The 24,491-nt window shown below is 44.4% G+C and overlaps 1 protein-coding gene across 1 annotated transcript in view; it reads right to left on the reverse strand.

Moving 5' to 3' along the window:
* Positions 1–933: 933 nt before the first annotated feature.
* Positions 934–24,491, reverse strand: part of LOC148523012 (pancreatic secretory granule membrane major glycoprotein GP2-like) — a 64,549-nt gene continuing 40,991 nt past the window's right edge. The window contains exons 4-8 of the mRNA XM_088473292.1: positions 16,917–17,168; positions 16,601–16,705; positions 7,460–7,584; positions 3,249–3,331; positions 934–1,104 (exon numbers count right to left, since the gene is read on the reverse strand). Coding sequence (XP_088329418.1) covers positions 934–1,104; positions 3,249–3,331; positions 7,460–7,584; positions 16,601–16,705; positions 16,917–17,168 — 736 coding nt within the window. The remainder of the gene's footprint in view (positions 1,105–3,248; positions 3,332–7,459; positions 7,585–16,600; positions 16,706–16,916; positions 17,169–24,491) is intronic.

A 24,491-nucleotide genomic window follows, 5' to 3' on the forward strand; every position in this document is an offset into this window, starting at 1 on the left:
ATGTAAATCTGCTCTGATATGTTTCCTCATGGGTAGACGGAGTATAGCTAAATGCCCCACTGCCACTCCAGCTAAGTCACCTGATACTGCATTCCATACTCTATTTGGTGTTTCTACACCTACGACTGGTACTCCACCGGCTCCTAACTCTCCACATATGGCTTCAGCGGGTACAGATGGAGGCTCTACCCTAGAGTTTCACTCACTTCATTTAACTCCACCTGTACCTGCTAATTCGTCTGATATTCTACAACATTTACGGTCCTTACCGACATGGCAGGACATTCAACAAGATCTACAATTATTGGAAAAAAGGATTCAGGAAATAGTCCAGACTCACATCTCCTCCATTCGTTCGGATCTTACTCAAGTAACGGAGAGAGTGGTTTCTTTGGAAGAACATGTGAAATCTGTTGATACCCAGCTCGGTGACTACAATGTTTTGCTTTCTCGTCATTCCCGTATATTGATAGAGATGCAGCATAGACTGGATGATGTTGATAATAGGGGTTGGCGAAATAATCTGCGGACATGTAGGATCCCCAAAGATATTCCTCAGTCTGGAATTGAAGATGCTCTCCCTAAAATATTTAATGAACTTTTGCATACTGATCCAGATACTAGGATCCAATTTGATTGAGCTCACAGGGCATTGCGCCCTAAAGGTATGCCCTCTGAAAGACGCAGAGACATTATCTGCCGATAGCACTATTATAGGGTAAAGGAGCAAATTCTACGACAAGCCACAAAAACAGAGGAAATTGACTTCAATGGATGTCCACTACAGATTTTCCAGGACCTCTCAAGGTCAACGCTTCAACAGAAGTGCCTTCTCCGCCCGCTCACAGAGGAATTGCACAAGCGGGACATTAAATTCCATTGGGGTTTTCTACTAAGTAATGCATGAGGGGAAACTCCATATTCTTCGAGAATCTATTGAAGTGCCCCAATTCTCTTCTTCTCTTGTTTGCCTGCTGTTTCAGTCCAAAACTGGCTGGATTTATTGGATACCAGCTTGCCACCTCGTAAGAAGACCTGGCAGCTAGTTTGAGGCTCCAGATCTAGGCCGGGAAGAGACCCTATGGCTGAGAGCGAAGAAAATACCTGACCAGGAAAGCTACTATTGTCCATAATATCCTTTTTTGTGCCCGTTGCCTTTTAATGGATTATTTATTTGATCTATGTTATTTTCTCTGCACCTTCTGGGATGTTTGATACTGTTATATTTACATTTATTTGTGATTCTGTTGCATGCTTAAATAGGTTCCGATAGGTCCTGAGCAGTTAATATGTTTTGCCTGGTTATTGCCTGGTTTATTATTAATACTCTAGCATAATATCTTTCTATGGTTTCTAAATATTCTACTGATCTAGGTGAAAATTTGTTTGTGTATTAACTTAGGTAGATCCCAATTGTTTTTGGACCTATTGGGGTGCCATGTTCATTATTACCCTCTTATTCCCCCCTACTCCGTTGTGTATATAATGTCCATGGACCCCTTAGGGGCTTTCATTGCCTTCAATACAGAGTTTTGCTTTTCTGCTATTACCACCTTCAGTTATGAATGGAGATTTATTTTGATGCTAATATGTCATTTGCTTATTATGATTTGTTCTATATTTTTGTTGTTCTTTTTTTTCTTCTTTCCTTCTCTTTTGGATCCTGTGTATCCCCTTTTTCAAATTTTTTTAATTTGCTGATAGACACTATTTGTGTTCACGTAATTGATTCATGCATCAGAGAATCAAGACGTCCACCCACACACTTTAAATATGGCTAAGTTATCTATTTTTTCTAACAATGTAAAGGGTCTTAATATACCGGAGAAAAAATCCCGTCTTCTACATATGATGCATATGGATAAGGTAGATATAGCTTTTGTCCAGGAGACACATTTTAAGAAAGGCGTGGCTAGGGGTGTGCCCATTTTGTTTTCTAAGCATCTAAGGTTTTCTGATATCTCAGTTGTCCATATTGGAGATGGCAGGGGGTTATTGGTCAAGGTTACCAGAGCTAATCAAACATTTTCTCTGGTAATTTTATATGTACCCAACAGGGGTCAGTCTGGCTTTCTGAATAAGTCATTAGAATTGATAGAGGACCAGTTGGAGGGCATCCAAGTGGTTGGTGGAGCTTTTAATTGGGCCTTGGAGCCTTCTCTTGATACCTCTTCTGGATCCTCATGCACCTCTATTAAAGAGACTATGAAATTTAAACTGACTTTCCACTACTTCCAATTGGTAGATACTTAGAGACTCCTACACCCGGCAGAGAGGGATTACACTTTTTATTTTCTTCCCCACATAGGCCCTGATTCAGAGCCGGACGCTCTGACAGAGCACTCGCTCTGAATCAGGGCCGGCCTATTGTTTTTGTGAATGGCCTCCTAGCCGCTTGTATAGCTGTGGGTGACCACCCACAGCTATAGCGAGCGGCCAGGTAGATGGTCAAGACCATCGCAACCATTGGGCTTGCGAAAAGACCCTTGTGGTAGGGTCTCATTGCCAAAAGCCCCAGAGTGCTTTCGGCTCTAAAAGAGCCGAAAGCACTCCCACTGATATTACTTGTGATGTCAGTGGGGCCGGCCCCAGACGGTAGGCGTTCCCATGGGAATGCCTCCTTCAGGGCAGCCATGCCCCCGGCCTGCCCACCAAAGGGGGCGTGCTGTCACTCAACATCGGCAGCACGCCCCCTTTGGTACGAGACCTGGAGTGACGGATTGTCCGTCACTATCCGGGTCTCACGCATGCGCACGAAGGAGCCGGCTCCGTCGTACACATGCGCACTGGGCCACCATCGACCCGCTTGCGAGCGCATAGCACTCGCGAGCGGGTCTGAATCAGGCCCATAGTTCTTACTCCCGCATAGACTATTTTTGTGTTGATCACTCCAACCTAGACCTCCTTACAGATGCAACTATTGGGCAGATTACTGGTTCTGACCATGTCCAAATATTCTTAACTTTATACCTTTTGAGATCTTCCCCCTCGCCAGTGGTACTGGAAGTTTAATGAGCAGTTCCTATGTGATTCCTATTGTAAAGTTCAAATCGAGTAGACCCTGAGAGGCTACATTTCTCATAATGTCACTGATGAGGTTTCACCTGTCTCAATCTTGGAGGCCAACACATGTATTATTAGGGACTAGGAGTGGATTTTGAAGATGCTGCCATAAATACTATCGTTGGGGGAACAAACTAGGCAAAATGCTTGCAAGGACTCTTAGAGCTCAGAGATCCTTGACTTACCTTCAACGTCTCAAGGATCCTACTGGTAAACTCTGCCATATTGTCAAAGATATTGCAGCAGTGTTCAGACTTTTTACTCTGCCCTGTACAATATAGGCCTGAATAATATGAAATTAGGCCCTGATTGTCCTTGCTACAAGACGGGGTGGCTGTCGATGGTGAGTGACAGCTCGCCCTGGTTTGTATTCAGGTAGGGGGGGGTGACTGGACAAACACAGGCATTCCCTTAGGAATGCCTAGCATTTGTGGGAGGACCTACTGACATTACTACTGATGTCAGTAGTGGACTTCCTGCTCTACTAGAGCAGGAAGTCCACTCGGCCTTGAGGCAGCTTAGACCCTACCACATGGTCTTGTCGTAAGGCAGATGGCCGTGATAATCGCGACGGTCTCCAGCCCACTCGCAGCAGCTGTGGGTGGTCACCAACAGCTTTGCGAGTTGCATGGAGACAAAAAAACAAAAAAATCGCCCACAGACCCTGTGAGCGGGTCTGAATCAGGGCCAAAGTGTTTCAAGTTACTAATCCATGTTCCAACAGTTTGGAAATTCTGGAAACGCAATATAAAGTCCTGACAAGATGGTACCACTGCCCGGTCATTCTCCATAAGTACTATCCCACAGTGTCCCCTCTCTGCTGGAGGGTCCTTGTGAAAACAGGTACAATGATGCAAATCTATTGGGATTGTCCATTAATTGCCCCCCTTTTGGGGTTAGATAATAGCCTTGGATCTCTTAGGCCATACTGTACCGTCTGGCCCGGATTTCTTATATAGAGCATCTGTCCCGATTGCTCTATATAAAAAGTTGCTCATTTGACATATTAATAATTCTGCAAGGTGGATGCTTCCAGTCTGCTGGTGCTCTCAGACTCCTCCTAGAGTGTGGGATGGTGTCAACGTCTTGACTTATTCATGACCATGGATGATATTCTCTACTCGGCCCCTGAGAAACACTCTGAGATTACTGGTCTGCGGTTAAGTTGGATTGATTTTAAATCCTCTGCCTCATACTGTATGCAGCCCTCATTCCACAATCTTAACTTATAGATATCTCTGTTGTTTTGTCTCGGACATCGGTGTACTCAGTGTCTACTTGAATCCCCCCCCTCTCGTCCCACCTATTTCTCCCATTAACTCTCTCTTTATGTTATTTTCTTCTCTTCACTTTTGTTTTTATTTTTATGATTGTTTTATGGTGGAATACGCTGCACTTTAGACTTTATTATATTATTTATGTTTTGGTATTTTTTTTAAATGTCTATTATGGATCTGTATTGTTGCACTTTTTCTGTGCAGTATTATGTTTTGTACTGATTTTTTGTTATAAAAATCTGTCTTTATTTTTTTTGTATAAATTCTTTATTTTTAAAAACAATCGGGTGAGAATGCAATCACGAATCAATACACCATCAGCCAAACTGACAAGTACTTTTCATGGAAAAATTTATCAAGAATTGTCATTATTATGACGGGTGTAATTTAAGCAAACTCTGAACTATATAGAAGTTTTAAATAGACTACTGCTCGGGCTGTGAGTTTGCCAGAAACATAAACAGATCAGTGTGATCTGTGTATGTTCCTGCGTGTAATAACTGTCAAAAGGGTAATATTTTTTTTTTAAATGATGTAAGGTTCCCCCCAAAAAATCATATCCAGCCCCGGGCCTCTGAGCCAGTCCTGGTTCTAACAATACAGGGGAAAAACAAGTAGGATTCCCTTTAGTATCCAGCACTGGGCTCCTCAGTCAGTCCTGGTTTTAAAAAGAAACAGGACTGGCTGAGGAAAAAAAATGTGTGGGGTTCCCTTAATTTAAAAACTGCACCAGACTCAATTCTAGCTGGGCCAGGGGTGCAGGGAAGAGCCCTAGGCTTTAGCATAAGCCTGGTGTGCTTGGGAGTGGGGGGACTCCTTTATAGGGAGGGTCCCCACCTCTCCTGAGATCCCCAGCTTGTACTGACTAGGAGTGTTAATGCTTTGGCCAGGGTGACCCAGTGAAAGGGTCCCCTGGCTGTGGCATTACACCCCAGCTAGATATGAGTCCAGTGCTGGTTTTAAAATTAGAGGCAACCCCACACATTTTTTCCCTCTATTTTTAAATTCTGGACTGGCTCTGGAAGCCCAGTGCTGGTTCCAAAATTACGGGGGAACACTACTTGATTTTTTCCCCCTTATTGTTAGAATCAGGACTATCTTAGGAGCTCGGGGCTGGTTATGCTTTTTGGGGGGGAACCCTAGATCATTATTTTTTAACAGTAACTATTTATTTATTTTTTAAATACACAAGCAGCCTTCGCATGTCTCACTGATATGTGCAGGCTGCTTGTTCGGGTGAGTTTGGATGTGATCAGACTCAGGGAACTCGGCAGAGTAATCTCGATCACACACACCATCAGAAAACATGATTTCAGAAAATCCTGATTCTTGGTAAATTTTAGAGTTTCATTAGGCAAAAATAAGTGATGCAAATGGAGTTTCTACTCAGCCAATCTCGACCTGAAATGATTCTTAGTATATTTACCATTCCTAGACCTAGTTACCATAAAAAGGGAGTATGAAGTAGATGATAATATAAGTGAGGGAAGGAAAAGCACATGAAGGAAAAGGGCCCTGCTTGTGAGAGCTTAAATTCTAATGGGGAGTAACAAGCAGACATGGGTGAAATAGATGGGGTAAACAATGATAAGGAGAAAGGAGCAGCAGGTTAGGATGAGAGCTGGAAGGTTTGATGAAGTAGCGGATTTTGAGAGCCTGTTTGAAGTTTAGTAGAGAAGTGGTGATACTGAAAGGGAGAGATTGCGTGTTCCAGAGGTAGAGAGCAGCACAAGAAAAATCTTGGAGGTTGGAGTGGTAGGAAGTAATCAGTTGGCAGAAGAGGCAGCATTTGTTGAGCAAAGTGTGAGGGCAGGAGAGTGATGGGAGATGAGGTCAGAGATGTAAATGGTAGAGGATTGGGTGAGGGCTTTGTAAATGAGTGTTAAACCTTGAATTGGGTTCTGAAGGGGAAGTGGAGCCAATGGAGAGCTTGTAGGAGAGGGGAGGCAGATGTAGAACAATTGGAGAGCAAGATGAGCCTGGCAGCAGCATTGAGGACAGACTGGAGAGGAGAGAGGTAGGAGTCAGGGAGACCAGATAGGAGATGGTTACAGTAGTCCAATCTGGAGATGACCAGTGACTGTATGGGGGTCTTAATTGCCTCCATTGTGAGAAAGGGCATGATCATTAAAATATTTATGAGATTAAAAAGGCAGGACTACAAGAGGCACTGAATGTGTGGTTTGAAGGAGAATGAGAAGTCAAAAATAACTCCAAGACAACATACTTGGTGGCTAGAGGAGGCAGTTGTGCTGTCAATGGTGTTATGAAACACCCAAGTTATTATATAAGACCCCTAGAATCACAATACAGAGTCTTCTGCCTATAACAGTTGCCCTTTTCCCATAAAGATTGACACTTTCACTTGTCCTGAGATGCCATCAGGTCTTAAACTCTGGACAGTACACAGGAGAATAGGCTGGAATAGGTATGATGAAATGCCAAGGAAGCAGGACTGAACTCTGATTGTTGCAGGTAGTAATGCAGCAGCAATGGCAGTACTGAGGCTGAATTTCAGTACAAGGTCCAATAAGGGTTTCCAGGTAGACCTGATGATAAAGAAGATAGTATCCATGGACAGAGCAGCTTAACAGAAGCAGGATTCAATCAGTGCTTCTGCACAGCCAAACCCCCCTCAGTGTACAATTAGTATCAGGGAAGAGAAGATGATCAGCTCAGTCTTAGACATGTTAAGTTTAAGAAAGTGCTGGGACATCCAGGAAGACACAGCAAAAAGAAAATTAAAGATACAGTACCAGTGAGAAGAGAAGGGAAGAGGTCAGGGGAGGAAAGGTAGATCTAAATATCATCAGCACAGAGATTAAATTGAGGCCAAAGGAGCTGATAAGCTAAACTAAATAGGTATAGTAGTGGTCTAAAAACAGAACTTTGAGGGACATCTACCATTATTGGAGGGGGAAGAATGGAGCCATGAGAGGGGACAGAACGATCAGCAAGGTATGAGTGCAGCCAGCAGTGGGTAGTATCTTGTAGACCCATGGAGTGAAGGACTTGCAGAAGGAGATGGTGGTCCACAGTGCCAAAAGCAGCGGGAGGATCAGGAGTATGAGGAGAGAGTAGCGACCCTTAGCTTTGGCAGCAAGGAGATCATTGCTGACTTTTTTTCACATTTAGTTTTATTGGAGTGGAGTGGAGACGATGAAAGCCAGGCTGAAATGGGTCAAACAGGGAGTTGGATGATAGAAAGGCAGTAAGATTGTTGTAGACAATTCGCTCAAGAAGTCTGGAAATCAATGGGAGGATAGAGATTGGGTGGTAGTTGGAGAGTATATTAGGTTCAATGGTGGGTTTTTAAGAATGGGGAAGACAAAGGCATGTTTGGAGGCAGAGGTGACAGTGTATGATTAGATGGAGAGATTGAAAAGATGGGAAAGATACAGTAGGAACAGGCAACAGGATAGAGGTAGAGGAGGAAGAGGGAGGGGATGGGGTCAAGATGGTAGGTGGATCATGACTAGATGAGGGACAAGACTTCATCTCCAGATACGGGGTGTTATGTTCTGGGTTGTTTGTAGACCCGGGGTGGTAGCAGGAGCAATCACAGAAGCGGGTTTGAAAATAAAACTAGGATTTTTAATAAGTGCTTGAGAAGACATAAAATATGGCAGTAAATAAAAGTCCAGATATATAAACGTGCACTAAAGTTCTGTGGTGGGAGTAATGGGTTAATGTAGAAACAATTAGAACTATCCAGGTGTGCAGGTAGTGAGACTGGAATAATCAACCAGGTATGCAGGTAGTGATGCAGGAAATAATAAGCCAGGTTTGCAGGTAGTGAACTAAGGTAATGAGCAGGATGTCAGCAGGCTCAGGCACTCAGGTATGGGCAAGGGTGGTGGAGGAAGCGGGGTAGTCCAGCGGGAGCTAGGAGCTGACAGGCAGACTGGCAGACAGCGAACTCACAGGAACTGTATAAGCACAGAGAACTCCCTCTCAGCTAGGCTGAGATACATGTTGCACTGGCAAAGAAAGAAGGCACTGACCTTCCTAATTACCCCATGCCGTGCTGTTACTGGCCGGAGGGAACATGTGACTCACCAGGATTGGCCAGCCGCATCACATGGCCAGAAGGCAAAATGGTGGCGCCCATGCCAAACGGAATGGAGACGCCGCCAGGCCTTACCAGCGCAGAGTGACAACAGGCCCGCACAACAACACGCGCAGCCAAAGCCCCCAGCCAGACACCAGCTCCGCCACCAGACAGCCCGCGCCACAACGACCTCACAGGTAACGCCCGCCTAGCGCCATGCTGAAATACCCTGGCCGTGACAATGGGGATATAGAGGACAGAGTTGGTAAGATGGATGGGAAGGTTTGGCTGGGAAAGGAGGGGGTGGGGTGCTAAGGGTCTGGTGGAATGTGATGTCTTGACGTATGAATTCTATTTTAGTTGTGAAGTGTGTGGCAAATTCAAGTGCAGAAAGTGAGGAAGGGAGATAAGGATGGGGTAAGTAAAGGAGGGGATAAGTAATGTAGGGAGTTGAAAGTGGTGAAGAGATGATGAGGGTTTGAAGACTTAGGGGAGATTATGTTCTTGAAATATTACTGTTTAGAGAGGGAGAGGACAGCACTGTACAGTAGGATGAGAGCATAAGTTTAAAATGGAGGAAGTCTGCCTTAAAACGTGATTTCCTCCACTTTTAATGAGTGAATTGTAAACACTTTTGTAGGTATCTGGCACATATGGAATGCCAGGGTTGAGGTGTGGATCTGAGTAATGATTGCCAGATCAACATAGTCAAGGGAGACATTGAATAAGGAAATGGCTTGGTCAGGGCAGGAGAGAGAGATAAAAGAGGAGAGAAGTGAGTTGAGTATGGAGGATAAGGATTTATTGTTGATAGCCTCAATTGTATGCTTAATGATGGTCTTGGAGGACAGAGGTGGAGAAGGAGTGAGTAATAAGTTAAACGACATAAGGGAATGGTTAGATAAAAGAAATGGGAAATTAATGTAATCAGAGTGAAGACCAGATCAATTGAGTGTCTACTCACAAGGGTATGCAATCGGAAGCCGACTGCCTAAATACCGGCAGCCGGCTTCCCGACTGTCATATCCCAGCAAGGGTGAAATTCCGGGCATCAAGATGTAGACGCCCGGCATTTCTCCGACGCCGGGAGACCGGTGCCCTGCATCCCGATCGTAGTGATGCCAGGCACCGCGAGCGGACAGCCGCGGGGGGGGGAGGGTTAGGTTTAGGGCTCCCGGGGGGGACTTAGGGTTAGGCACCCCCCTGGGAGGGTTAGGGTTAGGCTAGGGGTAGGGAGGGTTAGGGTTAGGCACACCCCCGGGGGACTTAGGTTTAGGCAGCAGGGAAGGGGGTGGTTAGGGTTAGGCACTTAGAGGGGGGATTAGGGTTAGGCACTTGGGGGGGAGGTTAGGGTTAGGCACCCCTAAGGAGGGTTAGGGTTAGGTTAGGTTAGTAGATACTCACCTATCCACGATCAGGATTTCCAGCGCTGTCGGGCTTCTGCTGCCGGGATTTCTGCTGATGTTGGGCTGCCGCTGACGGGAATCGAACCGCCGGCCATGCAGCCGGCGGTATTTCATACAGACTCCCTCACGAGGGATGGTGTTGAGGTCCATTGGGAGAGACCAAAGGATGATGTGAAGGAAAGGAGTTTAGAGGCATTATGTGAGGACACCAATAGTGATATTAAAGTCCCACAAGATGAGTGTGGGAATGTCTGAACACAGAAAGTTGGGGAGCCAGGAAGCAAAGTTGTCAAGGAATTTGGATGCAGGTTATTCTCAATAACATTATATAGAGTTTGTACAGGGCCAGCACAAGAGCAATTCTGGCAGAGACGCCGGATGGTGGCACCACCACATAGGGGTCTGGAACAATTATAACTTGCAGTCTTGGTGGCAACTGCAGCTGCCGGCAGCACTGCCAGTGCTAATTTCAGGCACGGGCAGAGCTTAGCTCTTTTGTGTGGCTCAAACATAGCTTGAGCCATGACCTACAGTATTGTGATGCAGTGGTGTGATGTCATAGGTGACGCAGTCGCATGCCATCCCACAAGCACAGTGCTCTGCAGCGACTTCTTGCTTGCCAATGCCGCCCACAGCTGAATGTGAAGGCAAGGTTGGGAGTGGGAGCTCCTCTCTCTCTATTATATTACAATGTCTTTGTTTATTATTCTGTTGGGACCAATGTTTGTTTTATTTCCTATAGGGGCCAATGTGCGTGTTTTTTAATAATAAAAAATAATGATCATAAAAATTTTAATTAAGAATTAATTTTGGATATAATTGGATTGAGGGGAGGGTGGCACACCAACATTTCTCACACAGGGTACTAGTAGACCTGGGAATGACCCTGTGTTTGTATACTGTATGATTACACAGCAAGCATGGAACAGTCACTTCAGAACATTGAGAAGCTTAGTGATGAAAGACACCTCAGATAATGTTGTATTAGAATCTAAAGGTAGTTTGAGTTATTCTATGTACAAGTCTTATTTACTTGCTGCCACAGGATGGCTACATTTAAATTTTTTTCCTGTGCTGCTGAGTTGAATAATGGAAGGAAAAACAGACTTAACAGCCTTTATACCTCAACTAGCTGCTGGTGCAGGGGCTTCCTCCACCCTGAACATGGAGTCCTTAATGTAGCCACAGTTGGGGCCTCCTTTGAAGCAGCTCAGTCAGGTCTTGTTAGGATTTGCAGTTAGCAGATCATCTAGGTGGCAGTTCCCAGTCATAGTTGCTACTGGGACGCTACATTATGTCTTGTCCTTATTCCGTCTGTAACAGGCAGCTGAAAATCATGTCTAGTCTGTTTTCAGCTGAGCTGTAATCTTGCCTGTCTGTCTGTGTGCAGATTTCAGCTGCACACTAATTAATTGTATCCCTATGCTGAACCCAGCTGCTCATCAGCCTGTCATTAGGAAAGACTCTCTACAGGGAATGGCTCTGATTGGATCCTGCATTTCAGAAGTTACAGCCAGCCATGCACTCTGTGCTGATTATACTGGTCTGTCCTCAGAACTTTGAGTCCTAGCCGTTCTTCCTAGCTCTATAGTTTTGAACCTAAACCTATCAGTATCCAGCCCTGCGGCCTTTCCATACCACAGCCTGTCAAGCCTTGTCTGTTTTGTTCCAGCTTTTCTACCTGTAGCATCCTCCAGCTCACTGCCTCCAGCCCTGTGTTCCTGCTGTGTCTGAGTGCACCCGTCTGCCATCTGGTTCCTGCACCTCGGCCTGCAAGGCTGCATTGAACTTTGTCTGTACCATCCCAGCTCAGTAGCAGCATCTCGACTGTCTTAAGTTGCATCATGGCCCGTAGGCTGCTTCAAAGTCCATAACCTTATGGCTCAGAACCTGCACCCTAGCCCCTAGGCCAAATCTTGCTAAGATCATCTCAGCTCTCAAAGCTGTACCTCGGCCACTAGACCGCATTCCAGTCAAGTTTTCATCAGCTTTCAAAGCTGTACCATGGCCGCATCTTAGCCAAGAATACTTCAGCTCTCAAAGCTGCACCTTGGCTCTCTAGGCCACATCCAGTATCCTGTCCTCCTTTGTTGTGTTTGTCTGATCTGTGTTTCTTACCTTGTCCGTCTAGTCTTTGTCCGCTTCTTGTCTGTCTTGTCATAGACTGTGCTTTGCCTGTCCTGTCCTGTCTTGTCTTATTCTGCTATACCACAATTCAAGTCACTCCTGCTCTGCAGCTTGGGTTTGTTGTCTAGCCATTTCCTGCCTGACGACCCAGCTGCATCACAGTCCCAAGACATTCTACAGTATATCTGAGATCATAACCATCTGTCATTGCTAGAATACCATGTCTTGTACATCAGTTCTAGTACCATTTACCTGCAACACACTCCAGCTAGTACCAGTAGTGGAAGGACTGCCACTCCTCTGCCCAGTATTGTCCCTGTTCAGCAGTCCTGTGATCCCATCAGCATGTGGGAATCGTAACAGGTCTTTGTCTGTCTTTTAGCCATTGCCCTCTGTTCTTTTCATTTTATTTCATATTTCTGCTGTGCACTCTTAGCACCCTGTCTCTATTCCCAGAGGTGTCACCATGTCTGGTGACATCCAATGCACACTTTAAATCCCCCCTGCATGGCTGAAAAGGGGGCATGACCAAATATTAAGGGGACATGACCAAATATAAAGGGGGCATGGCCTCATGGGCCATCCCAATTGCATCACTCCAGGGATGTGCCCAGCATTCCCAGACATGCTCCTCTGTGACAGAAGATGAGTACTGCGGGAGAATGTCACAGTGCAGCATCTGGCTCTTGTCACTAAGGAGAAGCCTGTATTTTGGTGTCATACCTTTGGTGCGTCCAGCAACCCCATAGTGACGCCAATGTCTAGTCCTTATCTGCAGGATGCTGACTCTTGTCCTTTTCTTACAGATGAAAGCATCACTGATTGGCTGACAGCTGCTGCTCTCATTGCTGCTGACATCTCAGGTGTTGACACTGCTGTCAGTGCTCCCTCCAGTGAGGAGTTTGGAGGGGGTAATGAAATGGTGTATCTTTGTGTTCTAGTGGCAGAACTAGGCATGTTAAGTGGAGGAGTTTGTGTAGGGCAAGGCATGGTTGTTCTAGACACTCAGATGACAATAGCAAGCAATCAAACTGTAGCAACATCAGCAGGGAATGGGCTGCAGGTCTGTCAGATGTGATGCACTGCCCCAATACCGCAGTGTTTTGTTGGCTGTCAGCTAAAATTCTCAAGAAGGGTAAATACATATCTAGTTTTGCCTTTACTTCCAAGCCAAAAAAAGGCTTTAGAAGTGGCCACATTGAAAGAGGGGATTGAGGAAGAAGCCTTTAGATCCTATACAAATTATCTTACTGATTTTAGGGCTTTTATAGGAAGCTATATGGAGGAAACCAATCTGCTGAATCAATAAAATCAATTTGATCCAGTGCCCATACTTAGTGCATCATCCCACAGTTCCTACTTGCATCAGTATGAGGAGGAGTTGCACCAGGAGCAGGTTGAGTTGCTAAACATAAACTTGGGTTGCAAGTTAATATATACAGTAGTGAATTTGGAAAGATCCAGCAGGGTTTTATGTTTTTTAAGCCTACTTGGTTCAAAAGTCATTATTTTATTGTTTGGGCTTCTCATCCACTAAAGCTGGCCACACACTAGACCAACTTACATCCAACCAGCCAACTTGTTGATTGGTTGGAATGAAAATCTGGTAACGTATGGGAATAAATGATGATCAGCAATTTGCTCCTAAATGCCTGAAAACAGATGAAAATGGTCGTTCAGATATTTTTGTTAGATGTTTGATCTAAACTATTTGTTCAAACAACAGTTTTGGTCCATTTTCCAGCGTTTGGAAGCAAATTGCTGATTGTATTCCTTACCAGATTTTCATTCCAACCAATCAACTAGTTGGCTGGTTGGACAGATAATCTTTAGATGTGTGGCCAGCTTTAGGGCTCAGATCTGTCTGCCTTCTCAAAGTTAGTGTAATGTGGCTTGTGTTCAGGGGTATGGTGTAGAGTGCTTTGTTGCCCAGACCTCACAGGTCTGTAGCTGGGTTTGGTGCCCCAATAGTGTTGGTTGTACATCTGGAGGCAATGGCCTGTGTCAGAGGACATTGTTGGAGTTGTGTCAGGCTACAGTTCATGACTTGGTTCAATGCTTGGGTTGTTAGGTATGTTTTGGCCCTGAGAGGTTTGGGGGGGCTAACTAATCATTAATTATTTTCCAGGATGCCCATCTCTTTAGGGGGAGGTTGTGCACCTAACACAGGAAAACACTTTTTGTTCTTAGAAAGTATTGAGGGTTTAGTGAGCTAGTTTGTTGGTATAGTTGCTCGGGATGGTGATGCTTGGCGAGAATAATCAACAGCCTGTCATCCAATTTGCTGCAGTCTGGGTGTGTGCTCCTCTTCAATACACTTGTTAGGCTTAGGTCATTATATTGGGGCTAGCAAACCTGGATATTGTATTGGTATGGGTCTCAGCTACCTAACACCTGCTTAGAACCCCAGTACACTGAAGTGACAAAAGTCATGGGATAGATGTCTAGTATCATGTTGGACCCCCTCTAGCCCCGCAAAATACAGTAACTCAATGTAGCCTTGATTCCTCAAGTGGATGTTTACCTATGCCATCTAGTTAGTTTCCCACAGCTCACTGATGTTTGTAGGTGCGGATCTTGGGTACAAATGGACCACTCCACCCTGTCCCATAAATGCTCATTTGGGTCACTTCTGGCAAAAATGCTGGCCACATTATTCATCTGAAACCTCCAGAATGCTCCTTCAACAAATTATGGGCAACTTGGGACCGATGACATAGTGCATTATCCTGCTGGAATATTCCATTGTTGTGTAGGTACATGCAGTCAATGAAGGGGTGGAAATGGCCATCAAGCAATGCAGTGTAGCAGTTACTGGTCAATGATGTGTTCAGGCAGACCAGCGAACCCACCGCATACTGCATGAACACACCCCACACCATTATTTATCCACCAACTGGGTTCCATGGCTTCATGGGGTCTGCACCACAACAGAACCCTACCATTAACCCAAAACAACTGGAACCATGACTTATTACACTGGCCTGCTCTATATGCATCTGGCACCTCCTGCATTGAATTTGGATGTGATTTGAGCCAGTGTTGCTTGTCTGTTACCATATACAATTCTGGCCAGATGCCACTGGTCATAACCATTAAGCATCCATGGTTGGCCACTGCACTGTTCACAGTGGGTGGTAATGCCTTCCATGAGGTATTGCTGTCAAACACGTGGAATGGTAAATGTCTGCACAACGTCACAAATGGAATGTCCCATCCGTAAGGCACTCACTATCTTGCCCCATTCAAACTCTGACATTTCACATTGCTTTGCCATGAGCATCCTGGCTAGTGTTTAATCTGACTGACGAGATTGTGCCAGATTACAACTGATGCAAGTTTGGGCTTTTCCAAGATGTCATATTATGGAGGCACCACCTACCTACCATTAGCTTTACATACTGTTATCCCATGACTATAGGCGTGTCAGTGTAAGTTGTTATCTCACTTTTGATATTGGGACAGTTGGCCCTCACAAGTTGCAATGTCTCAATGCCTAAATCAAGTGGACTCTTAAAGCTGGCCATTCTTTTTACTGCCATCAAACATCTGTTATAAATAAAGCTGACCATTTTTGAATGCCACATCCTGGTTTATGTAAAGCTGGCCACACACATTACCCGATCTGGCCGATTCCGACACATTGGAATGACAGATTGTGTAAAATATGGCCAAATCATGAGTAAATCGTGAGTCCCCACTGGTCGTACATCACATCGTCAGATCTGCCGTGCAGTAGGGTAGATCTGACAATCTAGGAGGCGATGCACTGTGACATGTATGCAGGAGAGATCGTTTGAGGATTGGACACCAAATCGTGTGCAGATCGTGTGGAGATCGTGTGCTGAGCTGCCGGGGAGAGTTTCAAGGGAAATCATACACATCGGCTGATCGTGTGCAGATCGCTATATCGCTATATCTGTGGGCACCTTTAGATAAATTTGGTTTATTTATTTTGCTTATCTGACCTCTGATGATAAAGTTAGAGTTATTACAGTACATCTTGCTAGGTGGGGTTTACGGTAGTTTGTTTGGTGAATGTCAGGTCTATTGGGATGGTAGTGGGCAGTGTTATTATGTGTGTTTATATCCTCTAATGAGCTTATGTGTTACGTGATCTGCGTCACCCATGCGAGCATGGATAGTGTATAGCAGAGGATCTCAAACGCGGTCCTCAGGACCCCACACAGTTCACGTTTTGCAGGTCACACATTTTAAAAGGTCCACAGGTGGAGCTAATTATTTCACTTGATTCATTGTGGAGACATGGAAAACATGCACTGTTTGCGGTCCTGAGGACCGAGTTTGAGAACCTGTGGTGTATTGGTATGGGTGTCAGTTACCTCCTACTTGCTTAGAAAGAGAAGCTGACTATATTTTAACTCCATATTCTGGTCTTATGTCTTTATATTAGATACGTCCTGTATGGTAATGTTAAGTTTGGGTCATTTATCTGACCTCTGACAATAGAGGGTTTAAGACTGAAAAGTACTAAATTATGCATCAAGTTCCACTTCCCCAGTCACTCTGTAACTTTATATATAAACTGATGGGATGAACATACTAAAGTGCCCACAGTAATGAGATATTACAGCTGTGATGTACAATAAACCCTCTCACTTACCACGATACATCCGTCACTCCTGTCACATAGACGCACGTCACAGAATATATACACTGCGCTGTATCCATGGAATATGGAGGAGCTGACTTGGATTCTGGTCTCCAGGCTCTGTCCATTATGTAACACTACAGTTGGTTTCTCACCATAAACTCCACAGCTGGTAACAGATAACAAATTAAATGATACATTATAATACAAACTCTCAGGTTATCTGTATAGAAGAATATTTTCCACATGAATGTCATTTTTATTTTATTATGGTACAGCGATCAAGAGGGGCAGTGTGGTCTCATGTCTATTAATTATGAACTCTCAGTCTATTTAACAATGTCAGGACCAAACACATCACACCGATCATTGTTACTCACCCGCCACTCACAAGTCGTACAGAATTGGGGTCACTGCGGTCACTGGTGGGGGAGGCGAAGCACGTCTCTGTCCTTAGGGTAAATACATCTCCATCCACATCTGGAGCAAATAACCATAGATAGACATACGCTCCCACAGTCACTGTATCATCCTGTGTTATTAGAGCAGTGTATTCGGGATCCTTATACGCAGCCATGGTGACAGTAAATGACGTTCTTCCATCATAGGGCGGAGGCTGTATAAATACTGTACTGTAAAAGTAAAAACATTTGATTAAAGAAAATATCATTTATATTTACATTATTATAACAGATTCCCATAGGGAAGATTTTACACAATCCTCAAAATACCTCTGATATGTGTGACAATGACAGTAACGCACAATGGCGAATATGGGATTTCTGCTGTCATTTTATGGTCCTATAAATGTACATGAAGTGGGAACGAAGCAAAAGACCTTTGGTCAGGAAGAAGGTTTCAGGAAGGAATTATTTTCAGGAGCTGAGGGCTCGATTCAGACCCGCTCGCTAGATGCATTTGCACACAGCGAAAGTATGCAAATCTGCGATCGCAAGGTAAAGCAATAGCGCGCCCACTATGTCTTAGCGTGCGATCACTGTGTATATGCAGACGCCCATCAGCCTGGCTTAACATGCCCACATTCCCGCGTCATGTCCAGGAAGTGTATGCGACCATCGGAAACATTGAAGACCATCAGAAGCGATCACAGCACTTGTGGCTGACCATACCCTACCGCAAGCACTGCGAGTGCTTCAATGTGTAAAACAACGATGTGACGTGTACTATGACGCTGTTAATTAATTATGCACGCCTCTGAAACGGCGTTAGGACACTCTGACACACCTGCATTCGCACCACCACTCTCCCCCATTTTCATCGACCAACCCCTGTCTCCACCCACAAATGGCTTTTCCTGTCACTCATTCTAGCGAGCTATCTATGCGCAGCGAGCGAACACTTCCCAATCGCATGGACTAGTTCGCGCACGCACACTGTAATGCATGCACAGATTGCAAACATCGGCTGGCTGCGTGCGAACGCAGCCTAGCGAGCGGGTCTGAATCAGCCCCTCAGTTACTTAAGCCCATTACTCACAATATATTCTCTATTCCTTCTGAGCCAGATCAATTTTAATATTTTTTCAGTTGGTTATTATAGTAATAATATTATTATTATTATTATTATTATTATTATTATTATTACTATTATTATTATTATTATTATTATTATTATTATTATTATTATTATTAATAACTATTTTATTACTCAGTCTGCCTATAGGATTCACCAGAGAATATATTTCATTATTTTTTATTTCAAAATAGTAAAAATTTTAATTAAGCAGAAAATGCTGTGCGTGTTAGTATTATTGGTATATTGTTAACACAGGTTGAGTCTCCCATATCCAAATATTCCGAAATACGGAATATTTTGAAATACAGAATATTTTGAAATACAGAATAATTTTGGCATGACTGAGATAATGAAACCTTTGATTTTTGATGGTTCAATCTACACAAACTTTGTCTAAGGCACAAATTATAAAAAATATGGTATAAAATGACCTTCAGGCTGTGTGTATAAGGTGTATATGAAACATAACTGAATTTCATGTATGTAGACAAACTTTGATTGAGCCACAAAAATATTGAAAATATTGTATAAAATTAGCTGCAGGCTGTGTATCAGGTGTATATAAGACATAAATGCATTCTGTGTGTATATTTGGGTCCCATTCCCAAGATATTTCATTATGATATGCAATTATTCCAAAATACGGAATATTCTGTTATCCAAAATACCCCTGGTCCCAAGCATTTTGGATATCGGAGACTCAACCTGTATATGGTTTATTATCAAGAAGAATTACCCACAAATTTGCTTTCCTGCTTTCTGATCATATTAGAAACGGATATTTAATAAAAATATTTTTGCCATTAAACGTTAAAGTGTTAATAACTACAATATTTTTAACCAATAGACATTTACTGTACCTTTATTTATGTACTAAGGGCCTGATTCAGAACCGCTCACGCAAGCGGGTCGATGTTCCCCCACTGCGCATGAGCCGCCTCCGGCGTGCGAATGCGAGACCCCAGCGAGTGACGGCGGCTCCGTCGCTTAGAGGCTCACTACAAGGCGGGGAGGCTGTTGATGTTGATTGACATCTCCCCCCTTTTTGTAGGCGGGGAGGGGGGGTGGCTGCACAAACGCAGGCGTTCCCTTAGGAATGCCTGGCGTTTGTGGGTGACCCTACTGACATCACTCGTGATGTCAGTAGTGGACTTCCTGCTCTATTAGAGCAGGAAGTCCACTCGGGCTTGCGGGAGCAGAGAACCTCCCGCAGGGTCTCGACACAAGCCAGATGGTCGTGATTGGTCACCCACAGCTTTGCGAGCGGCCTGGAGGCGGAAACAAAAAAAAACAAACAACGCCCTGATTCAGAGCAAGCGCTCGCAAACTGTGAGTGCCTCTGAATCAGACCCGAAGGCCTGTTTCACAGTCAGAAGCCGGACATTTTTTTTCAGGCACTCAGTGCCCATCACAAGCAGCAGCTTTGAGACGCTTTTAATATTTTTAAAAAAATATATATTTCTGTACTGGGCATGCGCAGCAGCAGCGCCATAAGCCAGCTGGTGTGTGTGCAAGGAAACATTGTTTCCAATACACCACTGACGAGCCGGGACGGCACGGGCACGGCACAGCAGCCAACCTTCTCAGTAGATATTTCAGGCTGTTAGACGGCAACCGGGCCGTGTAAAAGGACCCATCTGCTTCCCTGCATAACTATATTTCACACCCGGCAAGTGTGAAGTACGCCTAAGGGCCTGATTCACTATACATTGCGATTACAGCTGTGATTACACATGCAGGTCTGCAGCGAAAATAACGTAATGACGACAATCACTAAAGCCGTCGCACAGCCAGCATAGAGACGCCCACTGCCGCTCTCGCACATCCATAATACCTTGCAGTCCTGCGTATACATCGGGAACATGGAGTAACATCGGCCCCTCAGGCACAATTACATCAGGTCTGACCTTACTCAGAGATTACTAACCTCATCGCACGCAGTGAGTACACAAGCCGCGTATGCCATCACAGTGGCTAATTTATACACGCCCATGTAACAGCTTTCTAATGGACTGGCATGCCTGCGTTTCTCCGACCACTTCCCCATCACCTCCCCCGAACGCTGACATCCCGTCCCTCACTCTGCGATGGCTTTGTATCTGTGTAGGTGATCGCAGAGCATATTCAATGTGTCGAAACTGGATAATTGGCTGAGACAAGATCAGCTTAAAATTAGATTGTAAAGACGCCATCTTGCGACTGGCCGCAAGACGCCATTTTAGAAAATGATATCGCAAGACGCCATTTTGTGAACGGCCGCCCAAGCGCCATTTTAAGTAAACTCACACTTAAGTACATATGGCGATATTCCTATTAGCATCATGCGATTGAATCTTTAACAACTTCTTTCACACACATTAATACGCACATTCCGGTATCATCGGTGTGAAGATCACAACAGGCATTCTCAACCTATGGACCGAAGAGATTTAAAGCAGCAAAATGTATTTCTGTGAATGTTGCATGAGGCAGGAAACCAGAGACCACCAGTTGTTAGAGGCTGGGTTGTGTCTATTTGAATCAACCTGTTAAATGCTCTGTAACAGATGCATCCTCCTTGGGAACCAATGGTATCAGCAACAAACTTCTCTATTGTGTTGTCTGTTTCTGTGAGAGTATAAATGTGTGTTGTGACCCCAGTCTGGGTCTTCTTGCTGAATGCTGATAGATGGGGGTTTCTTGCTGATGCCTACATCTGGTCCAGAGCGCGTGCGTATGTATAACTGTACTTGGGTCTGTATAATTCTTTGCGCTAAATTGTACTTAGATCATAGCGTGTAACTGACTGTACTTTATTACTTGAATATTACTTTGTGCTTTGGAACCACAGGTTCAAGGTCTGGAGTCTTTATTTAAAGTATGACTGCGTACGCAAAATAGCGTCATCCTTAGAGGTTTATAGGCAGGATATTAGAAGGTATAGGCAGGATATTAGAAGGTATAGGCAGGATATTAGAAGGTATAGGCAGGAGTGTATAGAGGTTCAAATCTAGAATCCTTAGTTGGGGGCTCATAGTGAAGTCACGTACCTAATAACACGATATAAACACGGATATCTATATCTCAGCAAAGGGTGGAGTGGCCACAAGCAGTCTTACCTGCAACCATTCGATGCTGAGAGATCGCTACCCGTTATCGTGTGACCAAGAGACGCTGACTAGAATCCAGGGACAAGAGAGGAAAAAGTTTGTTTTCCTTTGTTGATAGAACCTTACGTTTAGAGGGGTGCCGTAGGATTGAGTACACGGCTGAGTCGCAGTTTGCACACAGTCAAGACGCACTGTTGTATACACAGCTAAAGGTTGTCATACGGTTGTGTGGTAGTCGCATTTTTGTTTACGCGACTGGTCGCACAATAGCGTATACATACTTCCGGTTGTGCTGCCACGTGTTTAAACAAATCCGCTGAGGTTTACATTTTTCAATTGCTATCAATATCTGGGTTAACGTGTATTTTTCTGCGCAGGAAAAAAAGTGTGCAACAGTGAGTATTGTTGGTAGGGGTAACTTGTTGCCTAAAGTTAGATGTACCGTATGATCTTTAAGGGCTAAGTACTAGCCGCTCGGTAAGCAGCTCATCGTTCTATACACATTTGCAGGTGTACATGTTGTCTTTGTTGCAGAGAGGTGCGTGGAAGTAGCCGACTTAAACTTCCATAGCTGTGGAAGTTGCCGTCTTAAATCTTATCCGGGTGTGTGGAGTAGCCTTCTTCAAATCTTCACAGGTGTGTGGGCGCTGCCGTTTAAATCGTCCACAGGTAAGTGAAAGTATCTTGACTGTCTTTCACCAGTTTAAATCTTTATTGAAAAATGTAGGAGTTGTCTCAGAATGGGAGCCATGCAAACAATAGAGATGTTAGACAATGATGTGCTGCTAATCGAAGCGCAGTTTGGATCGGCCCGTCGTATTATGCATACTAAGTTCGATACTTATGCAATAAGGTATTGTGATGTATGGTTTGAAATTACGATGAAGAGTGTTAGACCGTTTCCCAGAATTGGTAGTTTTGATAAAGATGTGTTAGATAATGTCCGGGATCACATCAGTCTGATGCGCTCCAGAGAGAAAAAGGTAAAATATTATGAATGTTTAAAGTTGTGGCAGCATAAAGGGGATGCGTGGCTTAAAAATGCGCAAGTGACGCAAACTAGCGTTGCAAGCGCATTGCCAATGAATACATCTGCGACGCTTAATTGCAAGGTGGGCGAGCCGCAAAATGGCGCATATGTGCAGCAAGGTAGCGATGTGGAAGGTATTGCCAGCAGTTCACGCACACCACCTCCACCTTATGTGGATGGAGGTGCAAGTACAGTTATCAAAAATACCCATAAAAATGTAACAAGCAATTTGTACCCTCTCTTAAGCAACCATAAAGAAAATGTTCATGATGTAGATGATGAGCCTATTGTAATGTCTGCCATTTCCCATGCTGTGCAGATGATGGATGCTGCATCACCACAATCACGGGTGGTTCCGCCATCTCCATCAGTAACAGTAAGGGAAGTGTTAACACCCTCTGCACCCGTAGAGGAAGTTAATACCATACGTTAGCAACAGATTAAACCCCCAGCCAGGAAATAAGGTCAAAAGGTAGCAGCGCTGCCGGTCTGCATCCCATTCGGACAATAACTATTCCGAATGGAAATGCAGATGCGAACAGTGTAGTGCCCACGAGGGAAGTGGTAATGCATTGTCCTTGGACAAGAGAAGAACTAAATTCCATCATAAATGATTTCCCCGATCCCAAAAAGGAACTAGCCAACTGTCAAAGATTTTTGAGAAATTTCGGTAGTTCTCATGAGCCAACTAATAAAGATTGGCGTGTGGTGTTAAGGGCCTGTCTACCACGCAATACCCACGTGACAAAATTTGTCACGGATTGTGTATTGGATGGTGACGTTCCCTTAACAGACCAAGTAAACCAAGGTAACATTTCCCGCATTGTAACTCAATTGGGTGTATATTTCCCAGTAGTAGTTAACTGGAACAAAATCTTCACCATAAAGCAAGAGGAGAGTGAATCTGCAGAAGATTATTGCGACTGGGCTCTGCAGGCTATCACCCAGTACACTGGGTTAGAAGATATTAAAGATAGCACTCACCACAGGGGAATGATAGTCACGGTACTCATGGACGGTCTTAAAGAAAACTTAAAGACCCGGGTTCAGACCTCACAACCTGGCTGGAGGGGAGTCACAATAGATACACTCATAGAATCTGACATAGAACATTATAAAAACATCTCAAAGAAGAGAGAGACCCAGAGCGAAAAACTAATGGCTGTCAGTATCCAAGCTCTGGAAGGAATGACGGTAACATCACAGCCAACAGACACACTAGCATCTGCACACACACTTACACCTGAACAGTTATATACCCTCACTAACCCCACGCAACAGCAAACACAGCTCTATTCCACTAACCCTACACAACCACAGGTCCCATTCTACTCAAAAACTTCATACCCCCCACAATACCCGTATCCTCCATATCCCTATCCCATATGCATCACCTTTTCCCCCTGCTCAAACCTCACATAAACCCGTGTCTTCATTCGATCCATGAACATGTTTTAATTGTAACCAGACAGGACATTTAAGTAGAAACTGCAGAGTAAAAAGGGTAGGACCCCCAAATCCGGGAAAACCTGCATATCCCCATAAGGGATATGCACAGAGACCAGCAAATATCCAGCAAACCCCAGCACCAATTGTGGCCGTTAATGCTTTATTGGAGAATGGTAGCCAACGCTAGGGGTCAGGTCATACCTGTAGTCTACAGATAGTCAGGTTAACGGGAAGTACTAGGGAAGAACCGGTCATGATGGTTGATGTAGGTAAAGTGAAACATTATCCTTTAACAAAATCCACAGAGGTTACTCTCGGGCAGCTGCATACCAGGCAAACTCTTTCCTTCTGGCTGCTGCGGCTCCTACTAACCTGCTGGGTAGAGATTTGTTATGTAAGATGGGATGTGTTATATATTGCACCCCTGATGGTGTATTTCTAGATATCCCAGAGAGAGTTGCGCATGAGGTGCGGGATATGTTGGACACTCCCCAAAGGATAATGTATCATTCTTCAATTTTAAATGAAAATCCATCTCAGGTAGATCAAATGTTGTCCCAAATTCCAGATTCCCTTTGGACTAAGGATGGACAGGACACTGGATTAATGGCAAATGTAAGCCCCGTAATGGTTCATTTAAAAAGCGGTAGGCAAGCTCCAAAAATTCCCCAGTACCCACTAAAACAGGAGGTAGAATTAGGGTTTTTTCCAATAATTGAGCGATTATTGCAACAGGGAATTTTAGTTCGTACAGCTAGTGTAGCCAACAGTCCCATCTTTCTGGTGAAGAAGAGTGGTGGGAGGGGTTATAGGCTGGTACAAGACCTTAGAGGGGTTAATAAGATAGTAGA

Source organism: Taudactylus pleione, unplaced genomic scaffold (genome assembly GCF_031769625.1).
Source record: "Taudactylus pleione unplaced genomic scaffold, aTauple2 ptg000134l, whole genome shotgun sequence".
Taxonomy (NCBI): Eukaryota; Metazoa; Chordata; class Amphibia; order Anura; family Myobatrachidae; genus Taudactylus; species Taudactylus pleione.